A 19,787-nucleotide genomic window follows, 5' to 3' on the forward strand; every position below is an offset into this window, starting at 1 on the left:
CACTTAGAGCTCTGTGTAGATCTGTGCCCATCTGTACCCACAACGTACACATAAATGGTCACATTCCCCAGCTAGCCATTTAGTTCAAAAGCTCAAAGTCTAGAAATGATTTAAAAAATGCAACAGCTATTAACTAGGAATTGTCTTTGGAATTAGGGCTGGCATTTTCAATCTGGGCAGATTTCCATTGTCGGCCTATTTCAACAGCGATTTCACTGAAGTATATTCAAAAGTAGATTTCTTATACAGGACTCTCTGAAAGCTGTCGCCTTTCTCCAATAGGTCCTCTCCCTTTCCTCTCTCCCTCCCCTTTGCACAAGAGGCATCATTTCCCATTGAACCACTACAGCTGTTCCCATTTGAATCTCGCTTTCTGTGCGGTGGTGGATGGTTGGAGGGTGGAGGGGGGATGTTGCATGTCAAGGAATAATGAGCACAGACACATCAACAGACAACAACAAAGCGGACTGTGACTGGCCGATGGGAGCGAAAGGCCTTCAGTCATTGGCAGCTGAAGCCAAACATTCCCAAATCTATGAAGCAGGGCCTATTGTCGGTCAGTTGTTATTTGCAATGAAGCACAGATCTGATCATGTTTAAAGTGGCAGCACGCAGGGCAGGAGTGCTTGAGCCCCAGCGAAGGAGGGGGAAAAAATAAGCCTTTGTTGGGTGAAAAAGGGCCCGTCTGAGACTTTTATTTCTGTCTGTTCTGTGCAACATATAAGTCAATATAGATAAGTTCTCTTCCGCCAAGTTCAGTCGGAGGCTGGGGCTGCTGGCCGACTCCATGAAATGCTTGCACAGGCAGAAAGCTCTGGGGACAAAGACACACTTCCACTGAATTGTACTCTGCTCTTTTGTTTTGTTTTGTTTTGAATCCCCAAAGGCAAACGGTCAGAAATATAGAAATTAATTGGAGGCTTCAGGAAAGAGCCTTCTAGTTCACCATCCACTCTTTTCTGGCGAAGGGCTTACTTGGGGACACATAGCTGTGATTCATCTCTGTGGCATGCCAGGTATTAATCACTGTATTGCAGCAGAGTTGCTGCACGTTTAGAGACACCTTCCTCGGTTGATTGCGGTTTTTAGGTGTGTGTGCATGTGGGTGGATTCAGTGTCAGCCTTCGCTGCACGCTTGCACGCTTCTGCAGTGCGCACACGGGCGCTCGGTCGGCGCACTTGCCCGTGCAGATACATCTACCTCCTGACATTTTGCAGCCTCGATTCCCCGAGGGACGTGTGCCCAGGGCACTGTCAGAGAAGGGCTGTGTGGTGCGTGCTGCAGCTGCTGGCTGGCTCACTTCTTCCCTGCGAGGAGGGACACTTTCCAACTGGCTCCGACGTGGGCCAGGGTCAGGCAGCCAGGCCTGGCCCACGGCTCCGTGGTGCAGAGAGCACAGACTTCGGAGCCCTGGGTGCGGCGCTCTGGGTGCTGGAGCCGGGGATGGGAGAAGGGGGGGTGGAGCGCTGTGTGCAGAGGGTCCGTGTGAGCGCACGCGCGCTTGGGCACGTATCCGTGTCCTCCGAGGGTCAGGGCTGCCAGGGCGCCGCGGCACAGCCTGGTTTCGTCTCAAGCAGCGGAGGCTCAGCTGCAGAAGCTCCCGGCTCCAGCAGGACAGAGCGGCTGCCTTGCCTTCTGCCCTCACCCCAGGGAGATGAGCCGTCCTTCCGAATGGCGCTCCAGGCGCTCCCCCGGGGCCAGCATGTGGAAGCAGGGCTCCGGAGGTGGCCTTGTACTCGTCGTTGAAATAATTTATTTTTATTTACTGATAGGTATATTTATATAATTTATCCATGGGAACGCTGCAGGGATGCTCTGATGCCATCTTCCAGGATGGTGCCCGTCCACCTACCTGTGCTGGCCTCGGTAGAATCACAAGGCTCACAGCCTACGATTTTTCTCTCAACTTGACGGACTTAGGGAGACCAGGGGAACAGAATTAGAGCTGAGTGTTTGAATAGGAAACATTCAAGTTACTTTGAGTAAAAAACGGCTTTTTACTACAATGAGTTTCCAGAATATTCCTCCCCCAAAGCTGGTAAACAACTGGCTTCTTGATGTGGCTCACAGTCATTTCTGTCTACCCTTCCCCCCCACCCCGCCCCCATCAGAACTAGGTTTCCTCAAATTCACTTACACAGTAGTAAGATTTAGCTTTGTTTTGTGAATTTTTGCCATCTTGGCATGGTGTCTATATTCTCCTGCTTATTTCTTTTTGCACCGGGCCTTAATGTTAACAAGATTAAAAAAAATGCTTTTCTTCTCTCTATAATGTTTGGCTTCCCAAGGCCCTTCCCTTTTCTGTTTCTCAAGCAAAAACCTCCTCTGTGGCGTTTTTTGTTTGTTTTTATTTTTTGCCTGGTCCTGAAATGATTTCACTGCTCATTTTTAAAGTTCAAAGTGCAAGTGCTTAGGGTTAGTACTAAAGTTTGATGGTGTTGATGGTGACTATCTTTGGAAAGCATTAAGAGGATGTTTTAGAAATGACATTCATAATGGGCTCTAAACAAATGAATAGGGGTTTCCCCCCTTCCCTTTTGTATGTGTATGCGTGTGTCTGAGTCTTTAAAATTGAAAGACAGGGAATTGATTGCATGAAGAGTGTTGCTTCCTTTTGAAGTGGGTTTTTTTTTTTTTTTTTTTTTTTGGCTAGTGTAAGTATTTGCAGATCCTGGAGGTAGAGATAAAAAAATAAATGGAAGAAGAGGAAGAGAAAAGTGGAAAACTCCTGGTGGCTATTAGAAAGAAATTCAGGTCTTAGAACCTCAGCACCTGAGAGCTGGGTGCGGTAGTCAAAATATTTACCTCATGTTAAAGAAAGGCAAATCTAGTGTAAGAAATGAATACTAGAGAGGGTTATGAAGTTTTAGAAACATTTAAAAGACATGAGGACATTTCAAATACTATGTTTGGCACTGTTACTTAAATATTTATATCTTTGAGACAAGTTGATGATTGAAAAGAAAAATCTGTTAATGGAGTTCATAATGTATCAAAATGGTCTGTATACCTACTGTAGCTTTACTGAAGACCAGTATTTTTGGGTAGTAAGTTATTAGCAAATGGATAATTGATAATGTTTCCAGAAGAAAGGAAAACACATTTTTAGAGTGGGTTTTTATCAGAGGAAAACAAAAATATATATCCCTCTGTAGCTTATTTTTGCAAAGCCTGCCTAGAGAATCAGAACAACAAAGCACTTGGATCTGCATTTTGGAAAGCTCAGCTACGATCATTGTTCAACATGCACTTTTACTGAGTTTGAAAAGTTTCTTTTGTATTTAAAATAACGGTTCAAATATGCACATTCAATTTTTATAGTATTTATCTATTTGCAAAGCATATATTAACTAGTAATTGGGTGTTAATTTTATAGACATGGTAGCCAGGGTAGTAAATCAATGACCTATTAAGTATTTTTGACAAGCAATTTACATATCTGATGACCTCACATTTCCTTTTCAGAGTCCAATGCTATATAATTGTCCCATTGTGTGTTTGTATAAAATGAATCACGACACGGTAAGAAAAAGGTTAGAGTTATTAAAATAATAACCCAACTAAAATATTCATTTGAATTTATTCAAATTGTTCATAATGCTTTCAAAGGACATAGCAAAGCTTTTGTGGAGTATCTGCACATTATTTATTATCTGTGGACTAAATTGATTTTTTTAAGTTGCTTTACATTTTAAAAGCACCTTTGCTTAATATAAAAGCCCTTTAATTTTAACTGACAGATCAATTCTGAAACTTTACTTTGAAAAGAAAATGGGGAAGAATTTGTGTCTCTCGAATTAAAAGAAGTAAAAAAAAATAAACCAGACATTCTAAAAAAATAGGAGAAACCTGGTTTTTAGTACTAATAAAATAGCGGGTGACAAAATAGTTGTCTTTTTGATTTCGATCACAAAAAATAAACTGGTAGTGACAGGATATGATGGAGAGATTTGACATCCTGGCGAATCACTGTCATTGATTCAATTATTCTAATTCTGAATAAAACCTGTATACAGTGTGTGTTTATGCTACAGTGGGTTTTTTTTTTTTAACTGACTGACATTCATCATGTTGGGTAGACAGTTTTAAAAACCTAGTCTTTGTTTTCTACAATGTTGTCAAGAACAAATAAAGTATAATTTGTGGTGTATTACAAGCAAACTGCTTAAAAATGCTAGTTATAACTGCTTCAAAATTTATTCTAACATCACTGAAGAATTTTAGAAATTCAGTTTCTCCTAATGGACGTCAAGCAGCTTTTTAAAAATTGAGATTCTTTACTTAAATGCAAGTTACTGCCTAACCTTCACTTTTTGTCTATTTGTCAAAAGCTTTGAGAATATGGAACTGTGATTCAAAAACCTAGTGTTTTATATGAAAACTGGGTCGATGTGCTATCTACCCCCCAAATACATGTCTATATGGTTATAAATGTGCATACCCAGCCAAGGTTCTTGATTCACAAAGGGCTTACCTGATGCAATGGAAATCGGAGTTAGTTTCAGTTTGCTACTTTGTCTCAGACCTGTGTTCTGTAAAAATCTCTCACCAAGCTTCAATACATGCTTTCCCCTAGTGTTAATGTAGCTGTCAGTTTGAATTTCAATCCTGAATTATGTCTGCTGACGTAATTTCATAGTGCTGACTTCAATTGTTTAGGATTACAAAACAGAAGACCATCAGCTTCTTTTTCTATGCTTTCTGTCACTCAAGTTCTTTAGATTTATTAACTAGTATGGTAGACTACTGATCTTTAATGGAACCTTAATCCCAAAATGTTATTTTGTGTTCATCAATTTGATAACAGGATGCATAAATGCAAATTCCTTTTATTACAGTCTTCACGTACATTAGCAAATGAGTTTTTCATTTTTAAAAAACACCTTAGCATTTTTTGGTGGCAAGTGACTTTTTCAGAAATAAAGAGAAAATGTTTTTCATATGCAATTATGAATTTCATACTGTTTTATACGCTACCTGCTGTAATATGCACTTAACATGGACTAAGTGCCTTAATATATGTATACTAATGACCACTGTGAGGCACTTGGAGTTTCTGACATTTTACTTAAAAATAAAATTATCTGCTTTCTCTAAATAGAGCATAAAACAAAATTTTAAAATGAAAATAGTTTTGCTGTACTCTTTCTGCATAAAAAGTTGGGCAAGGAAAATGAAGAGCGGTGGCCTCATTTTGCAATCCTAACTGTTTTTCAAGGATTGGAGGGTCAAATCGTTAAGAAAAATATTTACAGAAGCTATTAGCAATCATAATTAGGGTGCCATATAATTCTGCATGCAACGACTAAGGAGGAACCGCTAGAAGTCCAGGTGCTGCTTGCCTCCGGCCATCATGCCACAGCCTGGGCCCAGCAGCTTGGAGGATTCTGCCAGATCCTGTTTGCTTGAGCGGCTCACTGTGTCTGACAAGTCTGGAGGCAAATGCAGTCGCTGTGGCAGAAGATTTCGGAAGGAAAGAAAGAAGAAAAAAAAATAATTTTGCTTTAGCTAGCACACTTCAGAATACAATATTATGCTCTGTTGATCAGCATTTAGTCTTGCGGATGAAATTCCTGCTAACACAGTTCTTCAGACCGAGACCCGAGATAATCACATCTTCTTCCTACTAGGTTTTACAAATTCTAGCCATCGCAGACACTGGACCAGGGATCTTAGTGCAATGTTTCCAGAGTCCAAACCTAAACATGTTAGGATTTCTCTTATTTAGGTCAAAATGAAAATATGTAAATGCACAAATAAAGGCAAACTTGAGAAAGAACACTATTGTAAGAATGGCGGGGCTGTTTGTTGGCTTTGCTTTGTTTTTGCCAGGGGTCCAAAATGCTATTTTAAAATTGAATGTAGCTTTTCAGCAATTATTATGGACTCCTCCAAATGCTTGTTTCCCTTTTATTAAGTTGACCTGATGATTCTATTTCAAGGCTATACTTTCTTTAGGAACTTACGTTTTTTGTAGAAATACTGACATAATGAAAAAAAAAGATACCAGTCATAGGATCAATATTTTTTATATCCCCCGCTAAGTCAGCTATGACATCTGTTTCAGGTCTTGGTAAGTTTGTTTCTATGCATAACGTTGGTCGTGTTTTCCAAAGTATAGTGTAGTTCTGAACATCTCCCCCATCTTAACTGTTTTTCTGCAGATTCAAGGAGGCTGATTCAAGCAGATGCACGAACTGACCATAAGTGCACAACAGTTACTGTAATGAGGGAGAAATATTCATATTTCAAAAGAACTTTTTTGGTTCTCAAAAGGATCTCTATCAAATTCCTTTTAACGACAGTGCCCCCAGCCTATACGATTTTCACAAAAATCCAAACTCAAACGAACATGTTTGTTGCGTGAGGCACAGAGTCGGGGCGGGACGCTAAAGATAAGTGAGGTAGGATGGGGGTGTCCCCTGATGACTAGCCAAAGCCTTGCAGGAGTGAACTGACCTGGAGACAACCTATCTGAAACCCTTCATTTGGAAAACTCCCTACAATATGAAAAAAAAAAAAAAAAAAGATGAAAAAGGTAGAAACACTTTTTTTTTTTTTTTTTTGGTCAAAATACTATGATCCATCAGCATATGTTCTGGAGAGTTCCTTTCCTGATAAAAGGCTTCTTTAGTGCCGTGTAAACACAAGCTGTGTGCAGAGGATCAAAATATTTTAAAACATTAAAAAAATTTATGACAATATTCTTTGACTTCAGTTCGCAGGTACTTAGTTTTTAATGCAAATATACCTAGGATGGAAGACACTATTATGGACCTATGACCAACAAAGATGTCAGAAAGGTCAAGAGAACGCTGTCATATCCATATAGTAATATCCGCATAGTAACACTCATTTGTATCCATAGCACCCAACCTGTCATATATCAAATAACTAAATGTCTATTTCTTGAATGATTTTTAAAAAGTCAAATAAAGACATACTTGTTTCTTTGTTTTATTTATTTTTCTTTCATTTCTTCATAGCCTGGTTCCCCTCCCCCCCCACCCCGAAAGTATTTCAGGCAGAAATGAAAGCATGAAAGGCTCAAGAATCTAAAAGACATGCATAACTCTAAAGTCTGAGGTTATGAATGTCTTTGCAGTGTTAACTCTATCAGTGTTCATGTGAGGAAATTGGAGGGAAAGAGACATTTAATTATATGTCTGAACTTTAATGTTCCTTTAAGATCCTGTAGGTATTACTAATAACTAGGATACATGCACGATCTGAAGGTTATCTGAAATGTAAAGAAAATTCACCATAAAAAAACGTGTGTGTGTATACTTTTGGTTGGGACCTCATAAAGATTATGTCAGATGGTGATTAGGCTATTTAGGAAATCAATTGGACTCAACAAATATTTAGAATCTACTCAAAGCAAGGTGAACAGCGCACCTTCCCCATTACTTCTAATTCCAGGAGCATGAGTAAGACAAGCACAGTGGTAACCATCAGAGTGAGCCCTCCAAGTGATGTCTGCAAGAAAGGAGAGACAAAGCCGAAATCGGGTGGGGGAAGGGGAGGAGAAAGCTTCATGGAGATGGGCTAGGTGTTAAATAATGAATTGATTCTGACATGTAGAGATGGTGATTTGCTTAACAGGGGAGCTGATACATACATCTTTAAGATGCGTTCGGGTGAAGGGTCATACTGTTTGGATAATCTAAATGAGGAAGCTAGTGTAGCTGTTCAGAACCAGCATAAGACAATTTATTTCAGGAGCTTACCTATTTGCTACAAATTTCTCTTCCTCTGCTTCTCTAGGCAATGAACGTGAGCCAGTTGGCTGAAAGCCCTTCATAGCAAAAGTAGCTAAATGTGACGTGTGACATGTTTGGAAATCTTTCAGGTTGAATGGGTTTGAAGAAAAGTCAAATATCATTCGTGTGTAACTTCTGAGCACAAAAATTTTGGTTGATATGGTTAAATGCTTCTAACCAAATGCTACATGGTAAACGCTAGTTTGCATACTTATGTCCTTTGACAAAGCCCAAGGATGGCTCTTGGAACTATGTGAGTGATTTTGCGGGCTCTGTTGATCGTTACTTGAATGAGCTTACTCTGCACTCTAAATTCTCAAGCCGTGGGTTTTGTTCTCTTCCTTTCTGAGCCTCCCCCTGTGCACCATGTCAGTGCAATGTGAGCAGCGAGGAAGAAGGAGAGATCAGGTTCCAGGCTTGCCAGGTGTGTCAGGGACTTTTCCTTTGAGGCTTCCAAAGCATTTACACACTTGACATGTAAATGGTCAGATGCTGCTGTACCCCAGATCTGTCTTCTGAAAAAATATGCTGTAAGATACTCTGCATAGCATGTGACCTCCTTTCGATTAAAGCTGCAACGCTGGGGGGACATACCGACTTTTAGACCTTGAGGTTTCACTGAGTAATGGTTTAAATAAAAATCAGACTATTAAAACAAAATACCATACCATTTTCAACCTTGGAAACCAAATCAAGGTCTTCACCTTTCTCATTTTATACCTGGAGTTCTGAGCGAGGGCCCAAAACTTACATCTTGAGTGGAAATTTTTCCCACCTGATTTTCTTTTCCCAGATTCTGGGAGGAAGAGACCGTGTGGCTAATGCAGGAGATGCATCTCTGGCTGTCTGCCTATTTTTTCCATTAATGCCTTGTCTAAAATGATGCTTTCTGTGTAGGCAAAGGGATTTGAGAAAGACATGACAACCCCCAGTTTCTCCCCGAGGCCTAGGTGATTTGCAGCGGTCCCACTGGATTAATGGGTCTCTCCTCTCTGGTGCTGCAAGGTGGGAAACAGCGGGCTGCCAAAGTACTCTGGCAGATTAGGGGAGCTCCTGCCAAAAGGCACCCTTAGGCCCCTAGGAAGCCCTGGGTCAGAAGAAAGCGATAGCAGCAGGAGTGCTTTGCTCCGCAGCTCCGTGGGGTACCGAGCTGAGCCAGACTTTGAGATTCTTCCCCCTCTGCTTACATCTCTGTCTCTTTGTTCCTTCTTGAGTCAGCAACTAAGTGGGTCCTATAGACACACAGGATTGGATTTCCTGGCTCCACAGTTTCTCTTCCTAATTCCTTTCTCCCTGCCTGCCAGCCCCGTGCTCAGCACTCACAGCTCCCAGACAGAAGGGGCAAGATAATGAATCTAGATTACACCTGGATTTGAGACAAATTGCAGGTAAATACCCATTAAAGTAAGTTCAATCAATTTATATTTTTCATATTTTGCCAAGACCAAACCACCAGGCACTGTTTTCTATTTGATGTAGTACATATTAACCCTTCCCAGATGAAGAGAGAGTTGTTTTAATCCTTTTTATGTTTTGACATTTTCTGAACAGTCACACTTTGCATTAATCAGATTCACAGAAATCAGTGTTAATGTTTCAAAATACTTTCTAATAGATTTTTCTTCTCTTCTTTAAAACACAGCCATTTTATTTTATTTTTTGTTTAAGATTTTATTTTTAAGTAATCTCTACACTCGGTGTGGGGCTCAAACTTACAACCCCGAGATTGAGAGACTCATGCTCTACCGACTGGGCCAGCCAGCGCTCCCATAGCCAATTTAAAGGAAAACTTGTAAACACCTTAGAACACATAGGCTCTACACTAGTCACTTAACAGAGGCAGCCAGTGAAAGTCTGATACGTCTGTCCGTCTGTCACTCCCTCTCAGTGACGTTGGACAAGTCAGTTTTCCTGTGTGAGTCTCAGTGTGTCCTCATCTATCACTGGGGGATGATTCTCCCGTCATGAGACTGCTGTCAGAATCAAATGACATGTATAAGTATCCTCTGAAGTACCAAGTAGTACACTAATTTATTTATATCTCTTCTTGCTCCAACAAAGTTGAGATGGCTTATAAAAATACATAGGGTTCAACCAGATAAAAATAAGTGAGTTGATTAAGGCAAGGAAACAATTCTACAAATGCAGTAAACTACACATAATTATAAGCAACAACAACAGGCCATCAGACTTAGCCAGCCGGTCTCAGTCACTACGCTGGTTTCTGAGCACTGAGTGTACGTTGCCCTCTACTGTGGCCCAATAAAGAAACCAAAAAGGAAACTGCGATCACAGTCCTGGTTTCTGGAAAGATTTAAAAAGTCTAAACCATTTCCCTCACACTTAGGAATGCAGTAGTGAAAATGGGGCATGTCGGATGCCTAGCTTCTGGACCAGTGAAAATACGCATGGAGGCAATGTGGGGTCCATCTTCTTTTAAAAATCTGTCTTTTGCACACGTCTTCACTGCTGACAAAAGAACTAATAAGGGACATGTCAGAAGATGAAGCTTCTCTACTTGAATCTTAAAAGCATTTCCCCCTCTTTACACGACGAAGAGAAAAAACAAATTAACAAAAGACATGCCATCTCATTCCATTCCAGATTCTTTCAAGAGCCATGTGATGCCCTCGCCTGGAGGATGACTTGCTGATTTCTGAAGCCATATTCTGGTTATGAGGCACTGCTATGAATGGTAGGGAATGAACTAGAATATAGGCTGGGTTGCTGGAATCTAGACACACTCCCCCCCCCTCCAATAAATGGCTTAAAAAAGGTAGAAGTTTATTTCTCTCCCACTTTATAGTCCAGAAGTTGGCAATCCTGAGCTGTGAGGACTGGTCTGCCATCCTCAACAGGGGCTTCTTCCACTTCCGGCTCCAAGACTGCTGTTTTTGCTTTCTCTCAGCTGGTGGGAAGCAGGGGCCAAGAAGGCCAGATCTGGAAGCTGGACACATCACTTCCACTCATGTCCAGAACTTAGACATGGCTGCACCTGGCCGGCTACAGGGGAGGCAGGGAAGTGCTGTGAAATGTGTAAACATGTTCAACGAATCTATTCCTATGGAAGATGGAGCAAATGGCTACTGGGAGACAACCAGCAGTCAGCTATAGTTTCAAGAAGGGCCACAGCAAAATGATCACAAGCCAGATCATTCCCTCAGTGTGTGAGCTGCCGATGACTCCAATCTTGCTTTCTGACCAAGGAAACGCACACCTGATGCCTCAATGAGCTCAGGGCGCGGGGCCAAGGCAGCGGTCAGGGTCCCTCTTGCTCTATATGTAAAAAGAGGTATTTCCCTTTCTTTAGTGGAAAGATGGACTTCCTTCCATTGGCGCAGGGAGGAGGGCAGAGGGACTTGGCATATTCATCATCATGGTGTTGCTATTATTTCTTCACAAGATTTTATTTTTTATTTTATTTACTTATTTGTTTCTTTAAAGATTTTATTTATTTATTTGAGAGAGAGAGAGAAAGAAAGAGTAAGAGAGAGCACGTGAGCGGGGAGGAGAGGGAGAAGCAAGCTCCCTGCGAACAGGGAGTCTGATGTAGGGCTCGATCCCAAGACCCCGGGATCATGACCTGAGCCGAAGGCAGATGCTTAACTGACTGAGCCACCCAGGCGCCCCTCTTCACAAGATTTTAGAGTGTTGTTTCAACTTACAAAATAAATCAGTGTCATATGCCCTTACGTAAAGATTATATTTACATTGTTACACTCATTCCATCATTATTACATCATGACAATGTAATGTTATATTGCAATTATTCAATATCTGGTTAAAATTTTGCAATGTGGAAGATGCATCTGCCTAATTCTTGGTGAGTTTTGTGTTACTCTCCTATATGAGCAGGCCAGGAGAAACAATGCCAGAACCAATTTTTCCTCTTTTTGGATTGTTAAATGTACATTTGGTGGTGGCTGAGTATTTCTGGAAAAAATTCTGCCAAACACGGTCAGGTTTTAAGTTTTAGTTTTTGTTTAAAATGCAATTCTACTCTCAGGGTTTAAGATTAAAATTGTTTTATTGAATGTCATAATTATACTATGTCCTTTGAATTGAAAACAATTCATTTGGTTCTTTCTGATTGATCTGAAAATTAGACAAAATTTCAGAGCTGGCATATTGCATACTGGCTGCCCATTGAAAAATGCTCAGGTGTGCAATTATTTTGACCGTCAATTATATCTGACAGTATTGTCTTGCCTCCAAACTCACCTCTCTGAAAGCAGCTTGTGAAGAACTCACTTGTCTAAACAAAAGTGTGATTTGTGAAAAGGCATGTGTCTGTGGCAGAGATTGCTAGCTTACTCTCAGTATCTATTCTCTTCCTTTGCAGACAGTAAAGGAATCTCTGAATATTAGTGGGGCATATGGCCTCCCAGAATAAAGGTCACATTTCCCAGCTTCCCTTGCCAATAGATGAGGGTGAGTGACTAAGTCCTGGTCAATTCATCTTGGGCAGAAGTGCTATGGTTAAGTTTAGGGTCTGATCTGTGAAGAAGGGGAGGTGCTTTTACTTCCTCTTTCCCTCACCTCAGCGAGAGGGCTCCCCCATCCTGGGCCCTGATCCACCTTTCCTCATGGGGTGAGGAATTCCAGGGCAAAGAGGATGTGCCTCTTCTTTATAGAACATGCTCTGGGTATTCAGAATTCAGAACTTCCTGTCCAAATGGCTACAAAGTCTGCGCAGGTTTCTTCCCCACGTTCTGTCCCAAGGGAGGATCATGTCGTCTATATGCACACCTGGGGTACCGGGAATAGCCAAGGGACTGCTGTTTGTGTGGCGTGTGGATGGAGGTTGGATGTGCAGGCTGCGTGTCTTCAAGCATTTGGGCCTGTGTGTGGAAAGGAGACAGGAGTGGGAAGAGAAAGGGGGTGGACTATAGGCCAATTCTCCCTATGTCTCCAAGTTCTAGACTGGAACCCATATCCTAAATTTAAATGTGACTTTCCAGAAAGTTGTATTTGCGAAGGAAGGAAGGAGGATAATGCATATTCCATGGTTTCTTGGCTTGGTAACTTTAGAATATTTAGGCATTTAATAATTATGTGGTCCTTTATTTGCCTTATTGCTCTAGGCTCCATAAATGTTAGCAGTAAGCCTAACTCCCCTCTTCCCACTTGCTGAAATGTGGACTTGAGGGTGGGTGCTGAAGCAGCCATTCTGGATCATCGATCAGAAGCTATGCATTGAGGAGGGGGTACAGCAAAATGAGAACATTAGTCAAGCGTTTCCCGATACCATCTGGCCACCCAAAGACCCTGGGTCACTAACTTGGGCTTTAAAATGAGACATATGTGAACTTCTCCATTATTTAAGCCACTGTATTTTTGGAGCTCTGCAATAACAGCCTAACCTGTGTCCTGTTTATGCAGAATTTGGTACCTGCAAAATGGAGCGCTTGAGTTCTGTGATTTAAATGGCTCAGCGGTTGGAAAGTGGGCGGTGAGGTCAGATTGCAGACTGGAAGGCTGGTGATCCTGGCTATGACTGTGATAACCTGGAAGGCACACTGTATACCTCCTGATCAGTGGCTGCAGGCGAAGCACTGGAGAAATTCAGGATATTGTTGTGTTAGCTGCTTCTTGCCACTTTCAGCAAAGTTATTTATAAAAGAGAAAGGAACGTAGGCTAGAGCTAGAGAATTTGGAAGAAGGGTCAGAAGGGACCACGCCTCTTAAAGGAGGTGCTGTGCCTTCAGCCCAGAGTCTACACCGACGAAAGGCTGGGTAACTTGGGGCCTCAGAGGATTGAAGAAGGCCAACTGTTTCTGCCCTGCACACTGAAGCGGGCAGCCTTCACACGAGGTGTCTGGGCCCCTAAGCCCTGCGGAAATACCCTCATTAAGGGACTGGCTACAAATTGGGAGCCAGTTCTGAGATGAAAGTCACACGAAGGGTATTGCCTTCCCTCTCAAGTTGATTATATTATTTATTATTTTTAAAGGTTTTGTTTATTTGAGAGAGAGCGAGCGCGAGAGAGTGAGCGAGCACGAGTGGGGGGCAGAGGAGGAGGGAGAGGGAGAAGCAGATACCCTGCTGAGCAGGGAGCCCGATGCGGGGCCCCATCCCAGGACCCCAAGACCACGACCTGGGCGGAAGGAAGACGCTTAGCCGCCTGAGCCACCCAGGCGCCCCTCAAGTTGGTTATTTGAGATGGAGTCAAGCTAGTTACTAACAAGGTAAGGGGGATGTGGGTAGAACAGAGAGGCCAGAAAATAAGACTCAAGCCTTGGAAGGTAACCGCTGTGGTGGACAAGTATCCAGTCCAACCTCTGCAGGAGGGAAAGGTGTGAGTGACGCTTCTGGAGTCAGGGGCGTTGGTACTAGGTCAGCCGGCGGGACAGAAGCGGCAGGCACCTCCCTGCTCCGAGTCCGCAGTCTGCAAGCGCGGCTGCAGGGGCCTCGATTCTCTGCACCCGTGTTGCAGGGGCTGGCCAACGGCCCCCTGGGAGTTGAGAGGCAGGTGCAGAAGTGCAGGCCAGACCAGTGTTTCAGGGCCCAGTTACTTGCTTCGTGGGGGGTCAAGGAATACTGCAGGGGTAGTAGTGAGAACCTACACCCCCCAAATCACAGCCATAGAGGTGTGTGCTTCCCGTTAACAGCCCTAGTGGGGGCCTTCCAATTCCTCACCTTCCTGACTGAGGAAGCAGCAGCGTCCCTGGAGGCCAGTTTCGTGGCAGTGTCCTTCAGGCCTTCCAATTATTTCGCTAGCCCCCTAGTTTTCTGGGATAAACTCTCTCTCCTCCACATAAAATAATTCGATGGGATAGGCTTCCTGCAGCTGAATCCTAGAACTATGTCCAGACAACTCTTTGGCTATGATTACTTGCATGTGGGACTGAAGGGAAGTGAATGGACTGGGAACCTTCTAAGGTCTTGATGGGACTGTACTGCCAAAGAAACCATAAGCCTGGTCAAAAGTCTACGATTAGGGGCGCCTGGGTGGCTCAGTCGGTTAAGCGTCTGCCTTCGGCTCAGGTCATGATCCCGGGGTCCTGGGATCGAGCCCTGCATCGGGCTCCTTGCTCTGCGGGAAGCCTGCTTCTCCCTCTCCCTCTGCTGTTCCCCCTGCTTGTGTTCCCTCTCTCTCTCTCTCTGTCAAATAAATAAATAAAATCTTAAAAAAAAAAAAAAGTCTACGATTATTCAACCCCTAAAATAATCTTAGGTCCCCAAACCTGATCTATCAAAACTGTGCAGCCCCCCAAAAGCATTCTCTCTGATGGTGACTTCATGTAGCCATGAATAATGGACAAGGAAGAACGTCCTAAAAGGATACGGAGGATAACGGACAAGGGAGTTCCTTCCAGAGAGCAGAACTGGGGATTACAAACTGAGCTGAAGTCCTCCACTGCAAGGGCGCAGAATTCCTGGTTTCTACCAGCAGGATTCTCCACTCACCCACGGAGAGGCAGTATGTGTGTGGGAAGAAGGCTGTGCATGGATATTTGGGTTCCATGGGTTGTGGACTATGACAGAGACTGATGACTATCCTCTAAATACCTACTCTCCCTTTTCCCTTTGGTAGAAGAACTCTTGAATAGGTGGCCATCCTGAATAAAAAACTCCATTTCCAGGCTTTCCTGTCAGCTAGCTGTGGATCACGTGACCAAATTTGAAGAGAGTAGAAGTGATGCTGCAACTTCAGGATACTGGAATGGTATTTGAACTCAGGCAGCCTGGCTTCAAAGTCATATTCTTATTCATTACTCTACGGGCCAGAACTTTTCTAACTACTAGAGATAAAACAGTGAACAAGACAGGCAAGATCCCTGCTTTCAAAGAATTTACAACTTCAGAAAGAGACAATACATGGACATCTACGTAACTCAAGGAGAGATAGCTAACATATAGGAGAGCAAACAAAGATAATTCAGATAGTGAAAGGTGCTTTTAAGGAAATAATACATGGCAATATGATATTGGCTGGGGTGGTACCACCTTATATGGTGAAGGCCTTTCCGGAGAGTACATTTGAGCTAAGATTTTCAGTTTGAGAAGGGACCCATGAAGACCTGGAAAAAGAAGTTTCCAGGCAAAGGTCATCAAATACAAAGCCTTAAGGCAGGAATAAGCTTGGCACGTTTGAAGGACAGGAAAAAAGTCAGCTTTTCGGAGCAGTAAACAAACAAGGGAGTGGCTATGAGAAATTTGGCTTGGTAGGTAGGTATCAGATTGTGTAGGGTTTGTAAGTGACTTGGCCTTAATTCTTAGAGCAAAGGGTAGCAAAGGAGTGATGTAAATTTATTTCTCTGAATACAAGGGCTATCTCACCCATATCCTTATAAAACCATGCACAGGCATTTTTAATAATATAAAACAAGAGTTGCAAACAGATATATCCAATTAAAGACAGAATTTTCCAAAAGGTGGTGTACACTTGCTCTTCTAGAGCCTGTGTCCTTCTGATTCAGAAGAAATAGTCTATCTCCTAAGTGACCTACAGTAGCTGCCTACTCCCATCCTCCTCCTGTGGGGCGTGGTGGTTCCCAATCTCCTGCCAAGCAACAGGAAGCTTCTAGCTGGAGTGGGTGGACCCTGTATGAAGTGTTCGTGGAGGAGAAACTCTGGCAGTACTGTTTGCGAGGCTGGTTTGCTGAGTTTAATCTTCTTAAAATGTAAGCCAGAATCTTTTGGACAATATAGTAATAAGCATACCACCAAGTGTCAGGCCCAATGTCCCCGAACTGTCAGACATTTAAGATGTGGGGGAGTCATGTTAATTTCCTCTTTTATTTCATATATCAACAGAGAACAAACTAGATTACTCCTAAAGAACTTTGCTTACAATGGTTTTACCTTCCAAACGAAAGCCAGTATCTTTTTCCTTTCTTTTCTTTTGGTTTCTCCTTTGTTCTTTGGTACATTTTATGCTCATTAATGTTCTAACATGAGTAGGACCGAAAAAAAATCATCCACGTAATAGATGGAATAAGGTGGCTTAAATTGTTACTTAAACTTGGACAGCAGAAATGCCTGAAACCACCCCCATTAGCTTCTTCTCTGGGATAAAGGGATGGGATGGATGAGTCACTCATGATCACTGCCATCCCTGGAATCCCCCGCTTGTAAACCACTGCCTCAGTGAGACTCTCCCTATCTCTCCAACTGACTCCCTTCCATTCATCTTTCCTTAATTGTGCACAGGGCTTCTCACTCTGGCAATCTTTTTACTGGTCTCCAACTGCTGCTTACCCCAGGGCTTGTGTGGCTCTGGAGTGCACAATGCAGGCCGGAGCATATAAGCTCCAGAGTGCGTAGAATTTGAATTAAGCTTCAGCAGGGCCAAGCTGAGAGATGCTTGAGCCCTAGGGCCTACTTATTGCTGCTATGGCAGGAAATAGAAGGAGATGGGGATCTTCCTGTGCACAGATTGTCATTTCGATAGGCTCTTCAAGCCTGCTCTGTCCAGGAATCCCCCCTTCTGTCCTCTGCAAGTGAGGAACCATTCCGGAGCAGGATTTTAGGTACTAGCCCTCAGGTAGCTTAATAGTAGTAAGATATTTTAAGAACATACAGTGTTTTAGAGCTGAATGCTGAACCCGAAAAACAACAACAACACTTCTTTTAGAAATAAATTCAAACTACTAATTACATGAGAATTTCTTTTTTATCCCCTTTGTTCTTTTAAAGCATATGGAAACTATTCTGGAGGTGGCAAAAGGTAACATTCCCTTTGTTTTTGTTTCCTAGAATTCAAACTAATGTTTTCTCCTTCTTAGCATATGAAAACTCTGACTCAGTAAACTGTGAGCAGATCAATGTGTGTGTAAACTCAAGGTGGATCCCTAAATCCCAGAAATTTTTAGAACTATAGCAGATCCACTATTCAATTTAGGGACTGGCAGAGGTCTGACCAATAGTTTATGGAACAGATGAATTCTAAGATACGAACAAGCAGAAATCAGGGAATTCTGAAATCAGATAATTGCTTAAGTTATCATATTAATGTCAGTCCACTAAATAACTTTCAAATTTGGCAGCTTTTGACGAACACTCCTTTTGGAAACTCGCCATCATATCTTTTTTTTTTTTTTTTGGTATATAAGTACAGCATATATAAAAAATATATTGATTTCCTTTTGGCTGTCCGTGAATGAGTCCTGAGAGCATAATGGCCAATGTGTTTGCTTGCATAATGCCCTACAGTGTATGCAGAACATTGCTCCACCAAGCCCTGAGATGGGGTATGAAGTGCCCGGTGGAAATGGCAATGTAAACCATCCTGAGCATTAAATCTCCCGACCACTCTTCAGTTACTTTGAGACCCCCACACTGCAGGGTCTGCGAGTTCCTGGGGATGAAGAAAGAATTTTTAATGGGGCCAAATGTAGGTGTTTACAAGGGGGAATTGTTGTTTTTTATTAGGAGCTGCCTTATGTTCAATAGTTGTATTTACTTTGTCAAGCTAGCCAGAATTAGAAATCCCCATTGCTAGGCAGCCTAGAGCGTCTGCGAAGTATTTCTGGGCATTCAGAACTGAAGCATGTGCTGCCCAAAGGCAGGTTTCATTACAGTGTGTTATTTAGTCCTCCTTCGTCCCCCCCCTCCCCCCACACCCCCAGATCGCAGCGCTTCTATAACAGGAAATCTTGGTTACTTTATGCTGAAACATATTTACATGACTGAAACACGACAATTAACACATTTGTAAAGCTTGAGGGATAGGCACACTTTAATGGTTTTTTGAAGTAGGCTGATTTCCTGGAGCTTTTAATCTTATTTTATTTTGTTCTGCATGCATGAACAAGTTCTTCTTTACTATAGGTATTTGACAGAGTCTACCTGGTATGAATGTGAATGAAAAGAAAATTATACAAAAATTAACTTTGCCAAACCGTTCCTAACTTCTTTCACCAGTTCAATGTATATTGAGGGTTATGCTCTTATTTCTGACATGTTGTGTTAGCTTTTATACAAAGGCAGTTAGGAAGTATGCTTTGGGTTTGACGAAATGAAATGTGGCTTTCTCTATACCAACTGTGTAAAAACTTTTCCTAGTGAACAAAAAGTATCAATTACAGCAGTGATTCCTTCTTCATGTTCAGATAAAGGTACACTCTCCTAGGTGGTGTACATTTTATTTGCTCCAAACTTAAATTAACACTCAGGTGGCATTAAGTACTATTACATGGTAAGTGCGATTATGTATGTGTGTGTGTGCCCGTTTAGACACATACATATAAATACGTTAACATGGCAATGTTATCAAGAGTATTTTAATACCTTTTAAGTCTACAGATCAATTACTGAAATTTTGGTAAAATTCAGAAAAAAACCTTTCATATCAGAGCCCTCTAAAATAAAAACGAAACCTTCCACTTTCCCTTTGATATCTGAAAGCATGCTAAACCTGGAAACCACCCAGCCCAACTCTCACTCAAAAGTTTATGGCAAATTTTCAAATTACACTGGTTTCAAATAGTCACCCAGTGCATCTATCTCCACCCTCCATAGACCTCCCTCCTCACCAGTTTCAAAGGGAGCTCGGTGAACAGACTGGGCAAAGCAAGAGCCCTCTCTCTACATGCCTTAGGGCAGGGATGGGGCAGCACCAGACCGAGCGCTCTAGCTGAGGGATACAGATTAGGGATGAGGACATAACTCCAAAGAATAACTCTGCTGAAGTGACTTCACTGATAAGTAAGCAGAGAGTCAACTTAGTCTTAGACAGAAAACCTCTCTATGAATAAGGGGGAATAAAGTTAAAGGAAATGAAGCAAATAAAGCAAGAAAAAAAAAATACTGATGACCAGAAAAGAGCAATATATTTGTGAGTATATAGATAAATGATTGTGCCTACTTTTAGGGATTTTTTTTCTTTGTTTATTTGGCTTAATTAAAATGTCTGCTTCTACGGAAATGTTAACAAGAGCTAAGTTTAATTTTCAAATGAATAACTTAGAAGTAATTTCTCATAGAGATTATTTTCTATTCTCTAAAAACTCATTTGCTTTTATATGTGGAGTATTTCTTCCCCCACCACTTAACTTTACCACTGCGCCAAATCTTTT

The 19,787-nt window shown here is 42.1% G+C and overlaps 1 protein-coding gene across 3 annotated transcripts in view; it reads right to left on the minus strand.

The window, feature by feature from the left end:
* Positions 1 to 3,562: 3,562 nt before the first annotated feature.
* ELP4 (elongator acetyltransferase complex subunit 4) overlaps positions 3,563 to 19,787 on the minus strand; it is a 247,613-nt gene continuing 231,388 nt past the window's right edge. For 2 of the 3 annotated variants that reach the window (XM_054512002.2, XM_045893961.3), the window contains one exon: positions 3,563 to 5,452. In XM_054512002.2, the coding sequence (XP_054367977.1) occupies positions 5,321 to 5,452 (132 nt within the window). In that variant the 3' untranslated portion in view covers positions 3,563 to 5,320. The remainder of the gene's footprint in view (positions 5,453 to 19,787) is intronic. The other variant, XM_054512003.2, reaches the window with a different exon arrangement.

Source organism: Mirounga angustirostris, unplaced genomic scaffold (assembly GCF_029215605.1).
Source record: "Mirounga angustirostris isolate CCGP_5_RB_7025 unplaced genomic scaffold, mMirAng1.0.hap1 SCAF_13, whole genome shotgun sequence".
Taxonomy (NCBI): Eukaryota; Metazoa; Chordata; class Mammalia; order Carnivora; family Phocidae; genus Mirounga; species Mirounga angustirostris.